General features: G+C 41.5%; 1 protein-coding gene across 2 annotated transcripts in view; it reads left to right on the plus strand.

The window, feature by feature from the left end:
• ADGRE3 (adhesion G protein-coupled receptor E3) overlaps positions 1–21,309 on the plus strand; it is a 41,450-nt gene extending 20,141 nt beyond the window's left edge. Inside the window, exons 8-16 of one of the 2 annotated variants that reach the window (XM_025457808.3) lie at positions 5,820–6,004; positions 8,280–8,447; positions 13,854–14,051; positions 14,328–14,563; positions 15,035–15,101; positions 15,298–15,389; positions 17,118–17,286; positions 18,599–18,694; positions 20,424–21,309. In XM_025457808.3, coding sequence (XP_025313593.3) covers positions 5,820–6,004; positions 8,280–8,447; positions 13,854–14,051; positions 14,328–14,563; positions 15,035–15,101; positions 15,298–15,389; positions 17,118–17,286; positions 18,599–18,694; positions 20,424–20,432 — 1,220 coding nt within the window. In that variant the 3' untranslated portion in view covers positions 20,433–21,309. The remainder of the gene's footprint in view (positions 1–5,819; positions 6,005–8,279; positions 8,448–13,853; positions 14,052–14,327; positions 14,564–15,034; positions 15,102–15,297; positions 15,390–17,117; positions 17,287–18,598; positions 18,695–20,423) is intronic. The other variant, XM_049098342.1, reaches the window with a different exon arrangement.
• The last annotated feature ends 1,023 nt before the right edge of the window (positions 21,310–22,332 follow it).

Raw genomic sequence — 22,332 nt, forward strand, 5'->3', positions numbered from 1 at the left:
AGAAACAGAGATGGAGATTTTAATAAATTAGCTCCTGCAAAAAAAAAAAAAGAAAGAAAAAGAAAAAGAAAGAAAGAAATTAGCTCCTGCAGGGACACTCAGATGGTTAAGCATCTGCCTTCAGCTCAGGTCATGATCTCTGGGTCCTGGAATCGAGCCCCACATCAGGCTCCAAACTCAATGGGGAGTCTGCTTCTCCCTCTCCCTCTGCCTCTCCCCCTGCTTGTGCTCTGTCTGTCTGTCTGTCTCTCTCTCTCTCAAATGGATAAATTAAAGATCTTTAAAAAAAAAAAAAAAGAGGGATCCCTGGGTGGCGCAGCGGTTTAGCGCCTGCCTTTGGCCCAGGGCGTGATCCTGGAGACCCGGGATCGAATCCCACATCGGGCTTCCAGTGCATGGAGCCTGTTTCTCCCTCTGCCTATGTCTCTGCCTCTCTCTCTCTCTCTCTGTGACTATCATAAATAAATAAAAATTAAAAAAAAAAGATTTAAAAAAAAATGAAAGGAAGAAATTAGCTCCTGTGTTTGTGAAAGGTAGTAAGTCTAAAATCTAGCCAGTAGGCTGGAGATCCAAGGAAGAGTTGATGTTGTAGCTGCAGATCAAAGACAGGCTAGAGGCAGAATTAGCTTTTATTTGGGAGAACTCAGCCTTTTTCATGAGGCCTTCAAGTGATTGGAAGAGGCCCACTCACGTGGAGAGTGGGTGTAACGGAGAGTAATCAGTTTTACTCAAAGCCATTGATTTAAATGTTCTTCTTATCTAAAAAATTCCTTTACAGCAACACCCAGACTCATGTTTGACCCAATATCTGAATAGCATGACCTAACCACATTGACACATAAAAGCAACCATTCCAGTAGGGAAGAGAGGAAATGAAACAGAGAAGAGAGGAGAGCCAATACAGATATTATTATGGTAGTGAGCAGGTCACTGCTGGTGGTAACTGTGATTCAGTCTGCTGAGGTCTCCCATTCAAGGAGAGAGAGCTTCTCTGACCCATCAGTGGTTGAGGGCCCTTCTACAGGGGTTAACTCCCAGGCCCTGCCACTCTGCCTGTGTACAAATCCAACACATTTACTGCTCCCAGGAATGCTCCTAGGCAGAGAGTTGCAGTTGCTTGCAGTAGAATATCAGCATATAAGGAACACAAGAGTGCCAAGGGAATAAAGTCAGGGTGCCTACAACATTTGCTACAGCCTGTGTTCAAAGGAATGGATTGTTACTATCAATTGTTCCACTGTTGCCAGACTTTCTGACTTTTCAAAAGAAACCAAAAATTTAGTTGTTTGCGTGAATACCTTCCGTTTTTAAATTTGGTCTTACGATAGCTGCCATATTGTTATAACTATTAAGGCATGATAAATGAGGTCTTATAATCCAATCCTGTAAACGTGGGATACAGCAGATCTATACCATCAGTGAAAGTCCCTGAGTAAAGGCAACAGAACGTGGACAACTAAACACGTGCTGAACTGAGGAAGTGTCATGAAACAATTGGTTCCTATCACTTCCTCTCCTCCCCCGAGAAGATAAGAACTTGAACTTGCCTCATTTGAGAATGGGCTAGGTGGAGGATGGAAGCCAACCTCCAACCACACAAGTTCACACTTGCCTTGTTACCAAAAGTTTTTTCTGAAACTCACAACTTGTAGAGATTGTGCAAGACTTCACATTGTGGGCCAAACAAAACACATCCACAGCCTGGCTTGCTCTTCAGTCACATTATGGGGCTACTGGGGATTAGGATTTCACATATGAGTTCAGAGAGGACACAACTCAACCCATATGCACTGCCTATGCTGACTTGTTTTAAGAAAGTTACAGACATCATAATGTGATTACATGTGCCTGAAGAGGCACCTGGCACAGAAGTGCCCAATGAAGGACTATTTACCCTCCCCCACCATGGGCCCTATAGTCTCACTTCCAAGCATTTGCATTGGCTGTTCCTCTGCTAGGAATGCCAACCACCACACCATTGGGTGAACTATTACTCTTCAACACGGTTCAGCCTTCACCTTCTCCCAGGACTGCTCACTCCTACCATAGCACCAGAGTCAGGCCCTCCCTCCTCTACACTCCCCCAGGCCCTTGAACCTACATTATCCTGGATCTAACATGTTGCATTGTCTTGATTGCCATACTTTGTCTCCCCCACCATGCTGGAATCCCCATAAGGATGGCAATCATGAATTATGTCTCTCTAGAGTCACCATTATGGGTTCATTACCTACAGAACAGTGATGAAGATTCACTGAATTAAATTCACATTTAGGTGGAGGTCTCAACATTCCTAATGAAAGAAAGGAATCCATCGACCAAGGTGTGACAAACTCAAAGAGGGATGTTTCTCTATCATTCACATCCTATCTAGGGCAGGAACCTTCTTTGTCATGTGGGCCATCCTGTGCTATGTAGGATGTTGAGCAGCATCCCTGGCCCTTATTCACTAGACACCAGAAGTGCACACTCAACGTGACAACCAAAAATGCCTCCAGATATTGCCCAGTGTCCCCAGAGGGCAGAATGGAGCCCCCCACCCACCCACCTCCAGTTAAGAACTGTTCATGTAGAGCACCCTTATAATTGACCTTCAAACAGTAACAACTTTAAGACTGAAAGGAAGTGCTATCGAATTGTACCCAGACACCCACCAGAGGTGAACCAAGACTGTCCTAGGTAACCCAAGATATTAACCCATGACATATAATCCATATAACCCATGACACCTCTTCTCTGTAAAACATCTCAAAGAACAAAACCCAGGTCATGGAGGTTGACTGTGGACACCTACAGCCACTCTTCTCTTTTCTGCTTGTGATTTTGCTCTTAGCCAGAATATTTCAGCCCAGAAATAAGCTATTTCTAAGTACGAGAGCAGATGGACATATCACCTGCCCATCTTTTCCAACCACCCACCACTGTTTCATTTTGACAAATGGAAACTGTCATTAACTTGGAGAAACAGAAATGAATTGCTTCTGATCCATCAGACAAGACCACAGAAGCCTGATTAGAGAAACCTACCAAGGAATTTATTCCAATAGGATGGGCTGCATAGGCTAGACAGTGATAAAACTGGGATTTTAATCTAGAAACCTATTAACCTATTTCCTGTCCCTACAATCCTAACTGCTTCACATATATGGCCTCTGTAGTATGGACTTGTTGGCAGCTACAAAGAACAAAGAAAACTTATTGATGCGAGAATATGGTCATAACATCTTATAATCCAATAACCCATACTATAGCCCTATAACCCACATATTCAAACTAACTACAAATATACATATTTCTGGAGGCTAGAAGCTTGAGATCAAGGCATTGGTAGAGTTAGTTTCTTCCAAGGTCTCTCTCCTTGACAGATGGCCATCTTTTCCCTGTGTCTTCACATGGGACAGGTACACATCGCTGGTCTCTCTTCATGTGTCCACATTTCTTCTTTACTCTTTTTTTTTTTCAAGATTTTATTTATTTATTTAATTTATTTATTCATGAGAGACACAGAGAGAAAGAGGCAGAGACACAGGCAGAGGGAAAAACAGGCTCCAGACAGAGAGTCTGATGTGGGACTCGATCCCAGGTCTCCAGGATCATGCCCTGGGCTGAAGGCAACTGGTTTAGCACTTGCTAAACCACTGAGCCACCCAGGCATCCCTCTTCTTTACTCTTCAATGCAGGTCAACTTTCACCTCCTTCATAAGGCCTCCCAGGTCTGCCCACTTCCATCATAGCAACAAAGTCAGGCCCTTTCTCCTCTGGCCCTATTAAAGGCCCTGTCTTCAAACACAGTCACATTCTCAAGTTCTGTGAGTTAGGACTTGATTTGGGGCGGATACAATTTAGCATATAACAATATCCTACTGATATATGTCATGTTAATGTTCCTCTAATATATGATAAAATTATAAATACATGATATAAATATATCCCATATGCATATATTTTAGTCTATTGAAGTATGTTGACCTGGGACAGCCTGGGTGGCTCAGTTAGTTGAGCGTCCAACTCTTGATTTCAGCCCAGATCAGGATCTCAGGATTGTGAGATAGAGCCTTGTTTTGGGCTCTGAGCTGGGTGTGGAGCCTGCTTAAGATTCTCTCTCCCCCTCCTTCTGCCCACTCTCCTAAATAAAAATAATGATAAAGTATGTTAAATTACAGCATTCCTTTGCTTGACATCTTTCAATGGCTTTCCACTTGCAAAAGTCCTCCTCAAGGCTTATAAGGCCCTGCAGGATCTGCCCCCATCACATCCCCGGCCCTCACCTCTTCTCACTCTAGCGTGCACACACACACACAGACACACACACACACACACATACCACCCTTCAGCCACACTAGCCTCCTCCCTGTTCCCTAAACCAGCTGGGCACATTCATGTCTCTGGAACTTTGTCCCTGTTATTTCAGATCTACCTAGAGTAGAGCACTCTTCTGTTGGATACCCACGTGGCCTTCCCTCCCTTCACTCTGCTATCTGAAATCTGTCTGAAATAGCATCCGACAAGTCCCTCTGTCCCCTAACCTCACTTAATTTTCTCCCTAGGACTGATTGTTCTCTGACATATACTTTTACTGATTTATTTATATTTGTTTGTCTCTCTCCTGCATCAGAAAGTAAGATCTATAAGAGCAGAAATGGCTCCTTTGTCCCTCACTGTATACCCAGAATAGTGTCTGGACCAGAGCAGGCATTCCATAAAAAAAAAAAAAAAAAAAATTTAATAAATAAATAGATAGAAGTATTAGCATATTATGATTTCTATATACATTTTTTATTTCTGGATCTAGTTTATGTATATAACATATGGGAGGAGATGATTACATTCATAATACATACAAAGGGATAGACATACATGTAACCTGTTAATGGATTTCCTTGAGTCCAGTCTCAACATTATGCTTCATCTGAAAGGAATGCAAAACCACTCCTAAAAGTCTTGAAAAATAAGTCTGCCTTTCCGGAAGTCTCTTCAGGAGGCAGCAGGGGAAGTGGAATGACATCATGGAAGACTTACCTAACTCCCTAAGCTTCCTCTTCACCACTGACCTTCCTCTCCTCCCCCCTGAAAATTCCATCTGCCTCTTCTTGGCCCTTCTCCCATTTGACTTTACAGCATTTTCTCCTAAGGCTACAGTCATGTTCTTTCTTAAGCAAATCAGCTTAACCTCTCTTGGTTTGTCCAGTTCTCCTCTTACCCCAAGTTTTATCCCATTCAATATAACAAAAGGGTTCAAGGCCACAAACACAATGTGTGTCTCAGAAATGAGAAAGGGAGAGACAGTGAGAATCTCTAATTTGACCCTTGGGCAGCCCCGGTGGTGCAGTGGTTTAGCACCGCCTGCAGCCTGGGGTGTGATCCTAGAGACCCAGGATCGAGTCCCACATCGGGCTTCCTGCATGGAGCCTGCTTCTCCCTCTGCCTGTGTCTCTGCCTCTCTCTTTGCTCTCTCTGAATGAATAAATAAATAAATCTTTAAAAATAATAATAATAACTTGACCCTCACTGGCAGCCCCAGTGGCGCAACGGTTTAGCGCCGCCTGCAGCCCAGGGCGTGATCCTGGAGACCCTGGATCAAGTCCCATGTCGAGCTCTCTGCATGGTGCCTGCTTCTCTCTGGGCCTGTGTCTCTGCCTGTCTCTGTCTCAATGAATAGATAAATAAAGTCTTTTAAAAATAATAATAATAATTTGACCCTCACATAGGTGAATATGCACATCCATATATACCTGTGTGTATGTATAGGTGTGTGAGGATGGTAGGTGTGGGGAAGAATGGTGGCACTATTAAAGACCTCCATTTTTCTGTTTTCTCAGGTCCCAGTGCAATTGCCTTTATTTCTTATTCTTCTCTTGGAAACATCACAAATGAAACGTTTTTTGAAGAGGCAAATGAGAAAGAGCAGGTTTACCTGAACTCTCAGGTAGTGAGTGCTGCTATTAGATCCCCAAGGAATACATCGCTCTCCAAGTCTGTGATTCTGAGTTTTCAGCAGATGAAGGTGGGTCAGAGCTGCCACTTGAACGTGCTTAGTTTTCTTGGAGATAGACTGAACAAAGTGTATACGCTCCCCAGTCAGTGCCTCTGGACTGTGCTGTCCAGTACGGTAGCCAGGAACCTCGTGTAGCAATTGAGCATTTGAAACGTGGTGTATCTGAATTGAGATTTTGAAGACTTAGTATTTCTGGATTTAGACTTGATATTTCCAGATTTTGAAGCCCTCATAAGAAAAAAAAAAAGCATGTAAAATATCTCATTAATAATTTTTAAGGGGCTCCTGGGTACACACCTCTTGATCTCAGGGTTGTGGGTTCGAGCCCCATGTCAGGTGTAGAGATTACTTAAATAAAATAAAATCTTTTTTGGGTGCCCAGTTGGTTCAGTCAGTTAAGCGTCTGCCTTCAGCTCAGGTCATGATCACAGGGTCCTGGGATCAAGCCCCACATCAGGTTCTCTGTTCAGCAAGGAGTCTGCTTCTCTTGCTCTTTAGCCCCTACCCCCCTGCTCACTTGCTTGCTCTCTCTTTCTCTCTCTCTCTCTCTCTCTCGTGCTCTGTTTCTCTCTCTTTTTCTCTCAAATAAATGAAATCTTTGCGAAAATAAAATCTTTTTTTAAAAATAATTTTTATATCGATTGCATATATTGATATATAGACATACTAAAAGATACTGTTTTGAATATAGGGGGTTAAATAAAATATATTATTAAAATTAATTTGAACTGTTTATTTAGTTTTTTAATGTGGCTAGCAGAAAATTTAAAATTACACAAGTAGTTCACATGATATTTCTCTTGGGCAGCATAATTCTAGTGCATGGGATTATTTTAGTTGAAGTTACCTCCAAATTTATGCCTGTGAAATTTGAACTGAGACATTATATTCATTCCTACATAAAAGCCTGGCATTAATTATTAACACTACATAACTTGATTGGAAAAAAAAATTTTCTTTAATCCATTCTCCTTTCCCCTTCTCTGCCCAAACTCTTAAAGGCAGGAGGGTCAGTAGCCAGACACAGACATAATAAAATTAATCTGTTCCCTCACATTTCAGCTCTTTCATGAAAGTAAGAGTTGAAAGAAATCCTGCCATTTGCAACAACATTGATGAATTTTGATGGCATTATGCTAAGTAAAATAAGACAGAGAAAGAGATACTGTATGGTCTTACTTATATGTAGAATCTTAAAAAGCCAAAATCACAGATACAGAAAATGTGTTTTTGGTTACCAAGGGTGAGGGATGGGAGAAATAAGTGCAGGAGACCAAAGGTACAAACTTCCAGTCACAAGTAGAATAAGTTCTAGTGATATAATGTACAGCATGGTGGCTCTGGTTGACAATACTACATTGCGTACTTGAAAATTGCTAAGAGAGTAGATTTTAAGTTCTTGCCACAAAATAAGAACCGTAACTACATGAGGTGATGGGTATTAATTAACTATTTTGCAATATATGCATATGTCAAAAACTTGTGTTGTCTACCTTACACTTACATGGTTTATATGTCAGTTGTATCTCAATAAAGCTGGGAAAAATAAATAAAATTATTTTTTAATTTTAAAGAAAATAAGAATGGGAGGAATGGGAAATGTAGGTTTTCTCTATTTGATGCATAAAACTGAAGTATGAAACTTTTCATATATGGCATGGGGGACTAGGAGTGGTGCAAGAAATCTGGAGATGGTCTTGTGGATTATCAGAGGAGATACAGCCCTCCAACAGGAGAGTCTGACTTCTCTCCTTGGCCCCATGAAGTGTTGCTCTGGAAACCCTTAGGACAAAAAGAAGAGGTTGAAGGATAATTCTATTCTCTCTCTCCCTCTCTCTCTCTCCATTTCTTTCCTAAGCTTCCCCTTTCCTTGCATGAGCAGTTTTTGTGTTGTAAGGGGTGAGGGACAGAATTGGTGTGAAGAAATCAGGGAAATTTGCTTTAGAGAGTGTTTAGGAAAAAACTCTGTATGAGTCACAAACCTTCTTTTATTTTTTATTTTATTTTTGTCTGACTTCCACAGTGGGGGATAAAGCCCTGAAACCAATGACATCCTATAAAATTCTGGCTCCCAAAGAGCCATGATCTTGTTTTATGGTACCCTAACAGAGCTGAGACTATGGGAGCAGGTGTCCTGGCTGGCAGCCATCGTCTTCACTTAAAATAGAAATCATCTGAGTCACTTCTAAGCCGTGGGTCTCTTTGATGGCCACCCCAGTGTAGACTGACACTCTAAGGGTTGTCCCTCCTGAGGAAGAACATATTAAGCCCCTTCTACTTTCAGATGAAGACCAGTAGCGAAAAGGCCATCTGCGTGTACTGGAAAAGCACAGGGGAGCACAGCCAGTGGTCCAGAGATGGCTGTTTCCTGATACAAGCGAATGAAAGTCACACCATATGCAACTGCACCCACCTGTCCAGTTTTGCTGTCCTCATGGCCTTAACCGAACAGGTACAATGAATACATTTAATTCCTCCAACTAATTAAGTATGAGCTCCTACTAGATATGTACTCTTTTAAAAATGGGGGAAAAACACAAGTGACCAGAGTGAGTGAGTGCTGAAAGCATGCTGCTTTACATAGAAAGATAGCATTTGAGCTACAATCTGAATATTGAGTCAGTAGTGCTGCAACAGAGGTGAACCTTGAAAACAACACACTGAATGAAATAAGTCAGACACGGGAGCACCTAGGTAGCTCAGTGGTTGAGCGTCTGCCTTTGGCTCAGGTCGTGATTCCAGGGTCCTAGGATCAAGTCCCACATTGGGCTCCCTGCAAGAAGACGGCTTCTCCCTCTGCCTATGTCTCTGCCTCTCTCTTTGCATCTCTTATGAATAAATAAATTAAAAATCTTTTTTTAAAAAAAGGAGAAGAAGAAGAAGTCAGACACAAAGGGCTACCCGTTGTATGATTCCACTTATATGAAATGTCAAAATAAGCAAACCCAGAGACTCAGAAAGTAGATTACTGCTTGCCAGAGGCTGGGGGCAGAAGAAATGGGGTAAATGCTTAATGGACATGGGATTGTAATTTGGAGTGATGAAGATGTTTTGGTGTTAGACACAAGTGGTGGTTGCACAGTATTGTGAATGTACCAAATGCCACTGAATTGTATACTTGTATACTTTAAAAAGGTTAATTTTATATTGTTTGCATTTTACCTCGATGGCGGGGGCGGGGGGGGGGGAGCCATTAGGTAAGTCCTTTGAGGTAAGTCGTCAAAGAAAAACATCCCAAAAGAGGTATGTATGTGTGTAAAGGCCCTGAAAAGACAAAAAATTTAGTGTGTTCCAGAAAGAAGTGTGGCCAGAGCAAAGTGTATGATGGACAAGTGGAAGGAGATGCAGTTGGAGAAATGGGAGCAGGGAAAATGTGTCAGATCTGCAATGCCATGGTCAGGAATTTTGATCTCATTCGAATTGCAGTGGGAAGGCAATGGAGAGTCTGTATCAGAGATGCTGCATATTTATGTCACTAGAACTTTCCTCTGGCTCCCAGGTTGGCCATAGTTCATGACGCAGCAAAAGTGGACTTGCAGAGAGATAGATGATGGTGGCCAGAATTTGGGTGTCAGGAGTAAAGGTGGTGGAAGAAGGTTAGACTGGACACATATCCTTGAGGTGGGGTCAGAGGACTCACTAATAACACAGACTGGGTGACAGTTCACAGGAAGTCCTGAATCCCACACCTCCTCACAAAGAAAGAGGGAATACCCCCCAAAACAACACCGGTGGAAATCTCTGACCACCCCTATTATGGAGGGCAGTATAGGCAAGTTAAAATGGGTTTGAAAATAGAGAACACTTCATTCATTCATCATTACATTTATGAGTTGGGCATATCTTTTGTCCATTTATTTTCATTGCCATATAATATTCTCTTGCATGGCTGTACTATAATTTACTTATCTATTCTACAGTTAATGTGTATTTAAGTTGTTTACCACTGGGAGCTATTGAAAGCAAAGCTACATGTGGGTGGAAGATGGGTTAGATGGTTGATGGTTATTAAGGAAGGTACTTGCTGGGATCCCTGGGTGGCGCAGTGGTTTGGCGCCTGCCTTTGGCCCAGGGCGCGATCCTGGAGACCCAGGATCGAATCCCACATCGGGCTCCCGGTGCATGGAGCCTGCTTCTCCCTCTGCCTATGTCTCTGCCTCTCTCTCTCTCTCTGTGTGACTATCATAAATAAATAAAAAAAAAAAAAGGAAGATACTTGCTATGATGAGCACTGGGTGTTTTTATTAGATAAATTTTTTATTATTTTTATATGTATATTTTTTATTGGAGTTTGATTTGCTAACACATAGTATAACACCCAGGGCTGGGATCCCTGGGTGGCGCAGCGGTTTGGCGCCTGCCTTTGGCCCAGGGCGCGATCCTGGAGACCCGGGATCGAATCCCACGTCGGGCTCCCGGTGCATGGAGCCTGCTTCTCCCTCTGCCTGTGTCTCTGCCTCTCTCTCTCTGTGACTATCATAAATAAATAAAAATTAAAAAAAAAAAAAACACCCAGGGCTCATCCCATCAAGTGCCCTCCTCAGTGTCCATCACCCAGTCACCCTATCCTCCCACCCACCACCCCACCCCACTACCCCTTGTTCATTTCCCAGAGTTAGGAGTCTCATGTTTTGTCACCCTCTCTAATTTTTCCCACTCATTTTCTCTTTTTTCCTCTATGATCCCTTTCACTGTTTTTTATATTCCCCATATGAATGAACCCATATGATTGTCCTTCTCCAATTGACTTACTTCACTCAGCATAATATTCTCCAGTTCCATCCACACTGAAGCAAACGGTGAGTATTTATCCTTTCTAATGGCTGAGTAATATTCCACTGTATACATAGACCACATCTTCTTTATCCATTCATCTTTCAATGGACACCAAGGCTCCTTCCACCGTTTGGCTATTGTGGACTTTGCTGCTATAAACATTGGGGTGCAGGTGTCTCAGCTTTTCACTGCATGTGTATCTTTGGGGTAAATCCCCAGTAGGAGCACTGGGTGTTATATGTAAGTAATGAATCACTTAATTCTACCCCAGAAATTAATATTGCACTGAATGTCAACTAACTAGAATTTGAAAAGAAAAAAAAAAAGCAGTGTTGCTTTTCTGGGATGAAGTATAGAAAATCCCATGAGACACCTGCACCCCGATGTTTATAGCAGCAATGTCCACAATAGCCAAACTGTGGAAGGAGCCTCAGTGTCCATCGAAAGATGAATGGATAAAGAAGATGTGGTCTATGTATACAATGAATATTACTCAGCCATTAGAAACAACAAATACCCACCATTTGCTTCAACGTGGAGGGACCTGGAGGGTATTATGCTCAGTGAAATAAGTCAATCGGAGAAGGACAAACATTATATGGTCTCATTCATTTGGGGAATATAAAAAAATAGTGAAATGGAATAAAGGGAAAAGGAGGAAAAAATGACTGGGAAATATCAGAAAGGGAGACAGAACATGAAAGACTCCTAACTCTGGGAAACTAACTAAGGGTGGTGGAAGGGGAGGTGGGCGGGGGGTGGGGGTGACTGGGTGACGGGCACTGAGGAGGCAATTGATGGAATGAGCACTGGGTGTTATGCCATATGTTGGCAAATTGAACCACAATAAAAAAATTTAAAATAAAAGAAAAATTGAAACAATAAAAAGAAAAAAAAAAGAAAAGAAAAGAAAAGAAAAGAAAAGAAAAGAAAAGAAAAGAAAAGAAAAGAAAAGAAAAGAAAATAAAATCCCATGTGGGATCCTCCAGAGTAACAAAGAAGCAACATACTCCAGAGAGTGTAGCTACCAGATGGTGAAGCTTCTGTTACCATGGGTTTCTGAGTGACTATGTGGAACAGAGTAATTTCCATCTGTACAAAGTTTAAAAACAGACACAACTAAACCATATTCTCAGGGGTTGCATACTTAAGTGGTAAAACTATAAAGATAAGCAGGAATTGCTTATCATAAAAAGGATCATGGTTACCTCTGGAGGAGAAGGTGTTTTGCAATTAGAAAGAGCTTCTGGGATAATCTCTACAGACTAATGATTTCACCAACAATTTAATAATTTTTAATCATGTGATACATGTATGTGTATGCTCTTTTCTGTATGTGTGTTCTATTTCACAATTTTTTAAGGTTAAAAAGGCAAAGGAATGAGGTACCTGGGTGGCTCAATTGGTTAAGCGTCTGCCTTTGCCTCGGGTCATGATCCGGGGGTCCTGGGATCGAGCCCTACATGAGGCTCCCTGCTCAATGAGGAGCCTGCTTCTCTCTCTGCCTGTTGCTCCCCCTGCTTGCTCTCTCTCTCTCTCTCTCTCTCTCTCATATGCTTTCTCTCTCTCAAGTAAATAAAATATTTTTTTAAAAAGTAAATGATTAAAAAATTCTATAAAGTGACATTGAAACAAGTGAAAATCCCCATATCATTGTAAGAGATGGCAACTGTCATTTCCTACTGATGGGTCTTACTAAGTCTGTGTGGCTCATCAGATTCCTGGCTCCTGTCTTTAAGGAGATGAGCCATCAAGAGCTGAATTATACAGATGTCTTAGTTTGAGATCTCCTGCAAGCAGATTCTGAGACAAAAATTTGAGGGCAAGTAGTTTCTCTGGGAGATAACTCCAAGACACATGAGTAGAACAATAAGGAAATAAGATAGAAAAAAAGAAGGCATCCAGTAAAGGTTGTGTTAAAGAGAAAGTTACTCCATGGACAACTAAGATTCAATCCCATTGAGTATTTCTGGGAGATATCCTAGAACATGCATTTCAGACCCTTCCCACATAAAGATGAGGGAGTTGGGGTATTTATCCATCAATGCTGTAACTTTTATTGCTTGAGGGCAGCTTTCAAGGAGCATTGACATCCTGGTACTGACTCCTGGTATGTCCAAACAGGAGAAATACTCTCAGGTAGGGTCCCTGGATTTCATAGAAAGCAGCCAAAGGACAGGTACCAATGAGTGTGAAGAGGTTAATACCCTCTGTTACACAGGATTTCTTATACCTCTTGGTGGCAAGACTTAGCCTAGCATATTCATTCATTTCAATGTGAATCTGACATACAACATAAGCCTATAGTTAAAACGGTATAGTGCACTTAAAAACTTAAGAGAATACATCTCATAAAAGAAAGCAAGAGGACACAAGATCTTAGAAGTGATGGATATGTTTATTACTTTGATTGTGATGATGGCATCATATATATGTGCCTATGTCTAAAAGCATCAAAATGGGGATGCCTGGGTGGCTCAGCAGTTGAGCGTCTGCCTTCAGCCCAGGGTATGATCCTGGAGTCCCGGAATCGAGTCCTGCATCAGGCTCCCTGCATGGAGCTTGCTTCTCCCTCTGCCTGTGTCTCTGCCTCTATCTCTCTGTGTCTCTCATGAATAAATAAATAAAACCTTTTTAAAAACTAAATAAATAAAATAAAAACATCAAAATGTGTGTATTCAATATGTGCAATATTTTGCATATTAGGTATCCCTCAATACAGCTGGGAAAAAAGTACTTAGTCTGACCGACACTTATACTCTCTATCATGCGGAGTCATGCCTGTGTTTGGGAAGCTCCCATACCAAGGGGGGGAGGATTAATCTTGGAAACTGACCATGATGTCCTTTTTGCTGAGACCCAAAAGCAGAATACCGTGCTGGATGTGATCACCTACCATAAAATTCTAGCATTCTGATCCTGGAGGAACTTAATCAAAAACATAAACTTACCTGCCTCCTTCTTTCCTGATTTGGCTACAACAAAAATAAAAACAAAAAAAAAAAATTTAAATGGAAGAGTCATTACCCCAGACCAGGAAAATGTGACTGTGATGTCTTTGCTTCTCTTGGCTGGATCCCAGGAGGATGATCCCGTGCTGGCTGTGATCACCTACATGGGGCTGAGCCTTTCTCTGCTGTGCCTCCTTCTGGCAGCCCTCACCTTCCTGCTGTGCAAAGCAATCCAGAACACCAGCACCTCCCTCCACCTGCAGCTCTCGATCTGCCTCTTCCTGGCCCACCTGCTCTTCCTCACGGCCATTGACAAGACCAAGATCAAGGTATTGACACGGTCTCAAAGGAGACCCAGCCCTGCCACAGAGGATGCTCAGTTCATGGAACTGTGCTGCATTGATATCTTAATAAAATAATCTTGGGTCCCAGGGTTATTTTGAAGAGTAGCCTATTCCACATTGACTAATGAACTAGAAGACAAATCCTCCCCTGACAACTCAACCATATACATGAGCTTTTTCCAATGGCAAGGTATGGAACAGGTCCTGGGGCCACCCTCCTCTCTGACAATCACTCCTGGTGGCACCTTTCTCCTCCCCCAGGTGCTGTGTGCCATCATCGCAGGTGCCTTACACTATCTCTACCTGGCCTCCTTCACCTGGATGCTGCTGGAGGGTCTGCACCTCTTCCTCACTGCACGCAACCTGACAGTGGTCAACTACTCCAGTGTGAACAAGTTCATGAAGAAGCTCATGTTCCCTGTGGGCTATGGAGTCCCGGCTATAATTGTGGCCATTTCTGCTGCATCCAGGCCTCACCTTTATGGAACATCTAATCGGTGAGCTCAACTCTCACCCTGTGCTGTGGATAGTTTTAAGGGCAGTGTTAACGATAATGATTGGAATATCCGTGTCAAACTCACTCTCCTTTCCCCTTGGCTGTAATAGCTCTAACCTCTTTCCTGGTGAGACAGAGAAAGGTGATGGTAAGAGTAAGGAAGGTTCTGGAAAGAGGGCATTTTGTGATTAGGTCCCAGCTTCTTCCTTCCCATAATATGGGACCTCAAGTTCTCAAGTCTTGGCCACCCCATTAGTGAAATGGGAATAACAGTTGTCCCCATGGCCCCACCCTCACCATGGTGTGACTACAATCGTAAAATGTTTAGCGTAGCATTAACACGATAGTAAAGAATCGAAGCCTTTGTTGTCACCGGCTGACCTTTTCAGATGTTGAAAAAGTGTTAGGAAAAGGTGTTTATTTCATGTTCTTCTCTGATCTCTCTTTTGGCCCCTTTTCCCATTGTTCCCAGCTGCTGGCTCAACCTGGACAAGGGATTCATCTGGAGTTTCCTGGGCCCTGTCTGTGCCATTATCTGTGTGAGTGAGTATGTGGCTCCAGTGTTACCAACCAAAGAAGCACCAGGCACACATTTTTGTCAGTTCTATGAATTTACTTCCCCACCTACTACCCATTCAATCCTACATGCAGGGAGGTACGGATTGTGTGCAGTTTATAGCGAACACAGTGCATTATTTTAACTTGCATTCTGCATGATCCATGTCATTCCTGCAGGTGAATTTAGTTATTTTTCTCCTGATCCTTTGGATTTTAAAAAAGAAACTTTCCTCTCTCAATAGTGAAGTGTCAACCATCCAGAATATAAGGTAAGGTGGGGTAAATGGTATTTTCTGACCGCACTCCCCTTTTTCTGTACTTAGTCTCACTAGTTCCTCTTGTGTATCCACACACACATACACCCCACAACCAAGCTCCAGGACCTAGCAAAGCCAACTGCCATCTCCCAGTGTCACCGTTAATGAAAGGCATTATTATACAGTATTAGCTGTACTACAGACTAAGCTTCGGTGACAAAAGAGCCCCAAAAAGGAGTGAAATAGAAGTTTATTTAATTTGCCTGTCACAGTCCAGAGGTGAATAAACCAGGACCGATGGGGAAGCTCTGCTCCACAAAGTAATCCAGAGACTCGAGTCCTTTCTATTTTATTGCTCCACATTTCCCAGGATGTTTCTTTGCCAGTATCACATCCATGGAAAAAAGTTGAGCTGCATGTTCCCCATTTGCCCGGATCTCAAGGGCTAGACCTTGATCACACAGTGACATCTACCTTCTACTATCGGGAAATGTAGTCTCTAACTGAGTAGCCATGTGTCCTTGATAAAATTCAAAAAAGGAAGGATCCAACACTAAAATGAAGAAGAGGAGAACGGGAGGGGAAAAAGCCAACAATTTCTGCTACATAACATAATATGTAATAGCTGTGGGTAGGATTTGGATTTTTTTTTTAAGTTTTACTCTTTTTTTCTTTTTTTTTTTTTGTTTTTTGTTTTGTTTTGTTTTGTTTTTTCATGATTTTATTTATTTATTCATGAAAGACACAAACACACACGCAGAGAGAGAGAGAGAGAGAGGCAGAGACACAGGCAGAGGGAGAAGCAGGCTCCACGCAGGGAGCCCGACGTGGGACTCGACCTGGGTCTCCAGGATCACACCCTGGGCTGAAGGCGGCACTAAACAGCTGAGCCACCCGGGCTGCCCTAGGATTTGGATTAAAATACATTTTGTATGATACTATTTCGAAACATTTTGGACGATGAGCAGCATCCATTTTATGTGAACATGTAATTTGTTATTGATTTCACTGTAATCACAAAAATAGTGCATTTGTTAAATATTTTTTCAAAGTTTTTAAAATATATCAAGTAAAATCTGAAAGCAGCTAGCTCCCCTCTTTCTTTGCTACTTCCACTTCTCAGGAAAGCCAGAGGTAACTGTATGATATGTATAAAATTTTCCCCAGACCTTTTTCTGGGCTGTGAATTTTCTCTAGAACAGATGGGCATCCACACAATAGCGCCACACTATGCAAATTGTTCCCCAACTAGTTTTTCTCACTTATGTATTACTATGTTTTCTAATTAGGGATACATAGATACATAAGTAAGGTGACCTTACATCCTAGTTTGCCTGGGATAGTCCATTTATGCTCATTGTAATCATAAATTAGCACTTCTGTCTCAAAAGCCTCCCTGTCTGACTAATAAATTATATGACACTTCATCTATAAGTGATATAATGAGAGAGATAAAGAGCACCTGGTTTTAGAATGCTTTATGTATGTACTAATTTTGTTCTACATACTGTCCAAAACACTTTACATATGTCAAAATCCTATTTATTATATATATTATAAAGATTAGGAAATTGAGTTACAGAAAGGCAAACTGATTTGCCCAAAGTCACCAGCTGGTTAGTTCTGCCTTGGATTTAAACCCAGCCAGTCTAGCTCCAGAGTCCCTGCCATTAACAACTACATGATAGGGTGTCCATGTCCACTATTAGCCTTTTCACGTCATTGTGAATGACCCCTCAGGGTGCTGACATTCAAGGCAACAGCTCAGCTCTTCATCTTGGGCTGCACGTGGTGCCTAGGCATCCTGCAGGTGGGTCCAGCTGCCCACATCATGGCTTACCTCTTCATCATCATCAACAGCCTGCAGGGCTTCTTCATTTTCCTGGTCTACTGCCTCCTCAGCCAGCAGGTAAACAACAACCCCTTTTGTTATTGTCATAAAGTCAAGAAATATTTGGAGGTATGTACTTTAAGGAACATTTAAACCTATGTTCTCTAAATTTTCATATGAGATGTGAGCCATGTGTAAACACTATCCATGTTTTCTCTTCTTTAAGATGTTATCGATTGTAAGATGCATCAACTTATTAACAGCTTTCAGAAAGCAAACAATTGCTACATCAAGGAAATATTTTTCTTCAGCTTTTCCATTTGTAATAGTCAGCTACTGCTGAGTAACAAACAATCTCAAAAATCTCAGTACCCTAAACACAAATATTTACTTTTCTCATTTTCAAGTCTGAAGGTTGATTGAGGTTAGCTGATCCTGTCTGGGTTCAGCTCAGCTTGGTTCCAGGATCCAGATCATCAGATCATGTTCAGGTCTGCTCCTTGTGACTCATTCTCAGGCTTGGCATAAATGGGACAGAAACCTAGGATATGTTCTCTCATGATAGTGGCAAAATCACAAAAAGATAAGCCCTACTGGGCAAGGCCATTTCAAGCCTTGTGGTCCTCCTTGCATCCCTTCCACTGATATTCCATTGGCCAAGGAAAGTCATATGTCCAAGCCTGAAGTCAAGGGAGGATAACCCTCCACCCACCATGAAACTAAGTAAGTATTACACCATGAGGGTGTAATACTATGACAGATGAATGAATCATTGAAAGCTGTAATGCAATCTGCCACACCACTTAAACACATGAATTCTTAAACACAGTTCCATGTGATGTATAGTCTCCATACTAATATGTGTTAATAGCTCTATGACAGCATTACATAATAAGTTAATTTTTCCCGACATGTTACTATGGACATTTTCAAGCATACCAAAAAGGTTAAATGAATTATGCAATGAACACATATATGCCAATCACTTCAATTACTGTTGTGCTATATTTGTTTTGTCACATTGTCTATCCACATTTCCATTCTTCTACCCATTCTCCACTGCTAAGTCCCTGGCAACCACTATTCTAATTTCTGGCTCAATTAATTTGACTATCATAGGGATCTCATATATGTGGAATCAGACAGGATTTGTCCTTTTGTGCCTGGCTTCTTTCACTCTGCATAATGTCTTCAAGGTTCATCCATGTTGTAGCCTGTGTCAGAATTTCCTTCCTTTTTAAGGCTCAGTAAATAATATTACATTTTAAAGATATGCCACATGTTGTACAGAAAGTTTTTCAATAATGTCTTTATTCTCTTCCTGATTCACTGGCTTTTCTCTTCACCAATGTTAATAAAAACAATTCCAATATTTTCTTTGATGTTTCAGGTCCGAAAGTGGTTTGGAGAGATCATAACACCTAAATCTGAGTCTGGGACTTACACACTTTCCACCAGATTTGGCACTGACTCAAAGCCTAGTCAAGTAAGAGGACTTGTGACTTATTCTAATGCTTGCCCCCGCAACACCCAAACCCCCTCTCCTCATCTTAGTATGAGCTCGCTTGCCCAGAGAGAATGGCAAAGAGCTCTTTTCCTGATGACCTGGCTTGCATTTCCCATTCTCACTATATTGTTCCTCAGTGACTCTTCCCTGATCATCGATAATGCTAAAGCTATGTTCTATGTTCCTGGGATCAAGTCCCACATCATCAGGCTCATTGCAGGGAGCCTGTTTCTTCCTTTGCCTATGTCTCTGCCTCTCTCTGCATCTCATATGAATAAATAAATAAAATATTTTTTAAAAAAAGAAGGTATGCCCCTAGTTAAGCAAGATGGGCTCCAAAATTCATAATCCATAAAAATTTTCCCAGTTTCTTTTGTTTACTCCCGTGCGTACACCACCACATCTGCTAGCCAAGGAGCCTTAGAATGTGTCATTTTTAAAATAAACAAAATTGAGAAATTTCTGACACATTGTCTTCTATTTTTCTTGAGCTAATATGTGATATTCTCAGCATTGGAAATACTGAATCACTAAAAAAAAAATCTATCCCTATTTTGGAGGACGGAAAGGAGAATTCACTAAATCTTTCAAAAGGGGCCAAAAGGAAAACAGGACTAGGGAAAAAGGCTTAGGACATTGCAAGTGATCAGAAAAAAGATGTGTAAATATTAGGTTAATCATTTCCAATAAGAGTAAACTTATAAAAGGTGCTGGCTACCTGCTGTGACCTTTGAAAGACTTCCTAGATAATCCAAAATAATTCCCAAAGTTTCTGGCATTCCAGTAACTTGCTTCCCATGATGTATATAAGGAAACTTTTTATTAGTAGTACTTAACATTGTGGAAGTTGAATAAGATGATCGTATCCTTTTTTTTTTTAAGATTTTATTTACTCACTCATGAGAGACAAAGAGAGGCAGAGACACAGGCAGAGAGAGAGGTAGGCTCCCTGTGGATATCCCGATGTGGGACTTGATCCCAGGACCCCAGGATCACAACCTGAGCCAAAGGCAGACGCTCAACCACTGAGCCACCCACACATCCCATAATTGTATCTTTGAAAGGGGAATATATATAAATATATTAGCTCCCTGTAAGAAATACATTGACTTTAATTAAAAGAATGTTAAGTTTGTATTTTTCTAGGCACAGGATATGATTTAAAAGCTAAAAGAAAGAAAAGAGAAAAAAAGAAAACACCAAAATTCTTTCACTCTCCATGGACAAATTTGCCCTTGGGTTAAATTTCTAGCACTGTTCCCTAGAAACTTGCTAGCATTGAAAGGCCAGTTGTGTAACCAGGCAATATTGTTTGTATAAAAAAATCATGTTTGACTGGGCAGGGAGTTGTGTGAATGAACCATCAATAGTAGAAAGGAAATGACAGCTTTGGGCTTCTTGCATACCATGACTCATAACGAGGCCAGGAATCTCTGTCCTCTTGGGCTCCCATAGGAGGTATTGGTTTTCTTATGGGGCTTGGGAATTTAAACCAAACGCTAACTTGTATGTGGTAAAAATGATATTTGTTGAGTTCTACAACAAATATCTCAAGATACCGTGGTGGGCAATGGACATACAAAAGGAACAAGACCAGCACAGTCTGCCTCCATGGGCCTTAGAGTTTAGCTTTTCTTCATAGATACAAACCAACTTAAATTCTGGAGCAGGATACTGTGTCTGAATTTTTTTTTAATTCTTCATCTAGGTATTTTGAGAAGTCTTCTCATATAAGCTGAAGAAGGCCACACCTTACCTAGGATTCCAAATGCTAGATCATGTCATACTTGCCCGCTGAATGGAGCTCCTGTCACCAGGGACTTACTAACAAGCTCTGAACTAACCACAATAACCCAGTTTTTTACCTGTTTGATCAGACACCATTGTTAACTCTCCAGATGACCTCAAGATTATTACCCTCTAACTGCAATAATAAAAAACACACCTACCAGCAACATGACAGATCCCACTGTGCCCATTTTAAGAAGGAAAAGAGGTGGCATTCTGATTCCTAGAAGCCTTCTCTTCTTCTCTTGAAACACCTTGACCCCAGGTCAGCTTGCTTACCAGTCCCGTAATTACCTTAACCCCATAAAACCCTGACAATGAGACCTAATCGGGGAGAAGGTGCCTTTCGAACATGAACTCCCCTTCTCTGTTTTCTGGCCGTTGAATAAATTACCTGTTTGCCATCAAATACTGTTTTGTTATTTGACTACTTGGCAAACAGTATTGAGTAGGCAAAGAGCCTACCACTTCAGCAACATTCTCTGCCTTTAATCTACTTCTGCTTTTTATCTCTGTTTTGTTGGTGATGGTAGTTTATTTTGTTACATCTTTACATCCTTACATCTACCTTCAATCTAAACAGCTTTTGTGGGGGGATGTTTTTCCAGAGCAGGTGAAGAGAAAATATTCAAACTAGAACATTCGACTCCACTTGGAAAGTCATGCCCATGAATCTGGTTGGTTTGGTGAAGAACAAAGCTGAGGATGAGGGAAATTATTACAGCTGGCTAGAAAAGATTTAGACTTTATTTCCTGAAATGTTTGTTCTGCATATTTGGCTCTCAATAAATGTATGTTGCATTGGATTTCCCTTCACTATGATGTGTTCAGCCAATGCTTGTCCCTGGATGCCCAAATCATGGCCATTGCAAATACTCTTTTGATGTTTTGTTAAGAAGGAAGCCCCTTGAAAGGAGAAAAAATGACTGAGAAATATCAGAAAGGGAGACAGAACATGAAAGACTCCTAACTCTGGGAAACGAACTAGGGATGGTGGAAGGGGAGGTGGGCGGGGGGTGGGGGTGATTGGGTGACAGGCACTGAGGTGGACACTTGATAGGATGAGCACTGGGTGTTATTCTATATGTTGGCAAATTGAACACCAATAAAAAATAAATTTATTAAAAAAAGAAAAGAAAATACAAAAAAATAAAAAGAAGAAGGAAGCCCCTTTCTTTTTTAAATTTTTTTTTTTTACATTTTTTTTATTTATTTGTGATAGTCACAGAGAGAGAGAGAGAGGCAGAGACACAGGCAGAGGGAGAAGCAGGCTCCATGCACTGGGAGCCCGACGTGGGATTCGATCCTGGGTCTCCAGGATCGCGCCCTGGGCCAAAGGCAGGCGCCAAACCGCTGCGCCATCCAGGGATCCCAGGAAGCCCCTTTCAAGGCCTTTCCTCACATTCTTACACTCATTCATCCTGACCTTGCTCTTTAAACTCATTCAGTCCTTCTGACCATCAACCTCTCCCAAGCCTTCAGTTTTACCTCCTTTCTTATCCAGGCTCAATCTCATGATCAACTATGTCAAATTATTTTCTCCTATACTTTCAACACCTTGCTCCCTTGTTCTTATTCTTTAACTACTTGGGAAAACCTCAATCCAGGACCAATCCAACAATGGCAGTACTGCAGATTGTCTGCTCAGCAGTCATCACCAAATCATATGCTCCTTATTAAAAAAACCTTGGTTGTTTGCAGATTTGGGATGGTGATATGCTTGGACACGGGGGGCCAGTTAAAATTGGTCTAAGCTCAGTAATTCTCAACTAGAGGCAATCCCCCACCCCTACTAGGACATTTGACAATGTCTAGAAACACTTTTTGTT

This window comes from Canis lupus, chromosome 20 (assembly GCF_003254725.2).
Source record: "Canis lupus dingo isolate Sandy chromosome 20, ASM325472v2, whole genome shotgun sequence".
In the NCBI taxonomy this organism is placed as follows: domain Eukaryota; kingdom Metazoa; phylum Chordata; class Mammalia; order Carnivora; family Canidae; genus Canis; species Canis lupus.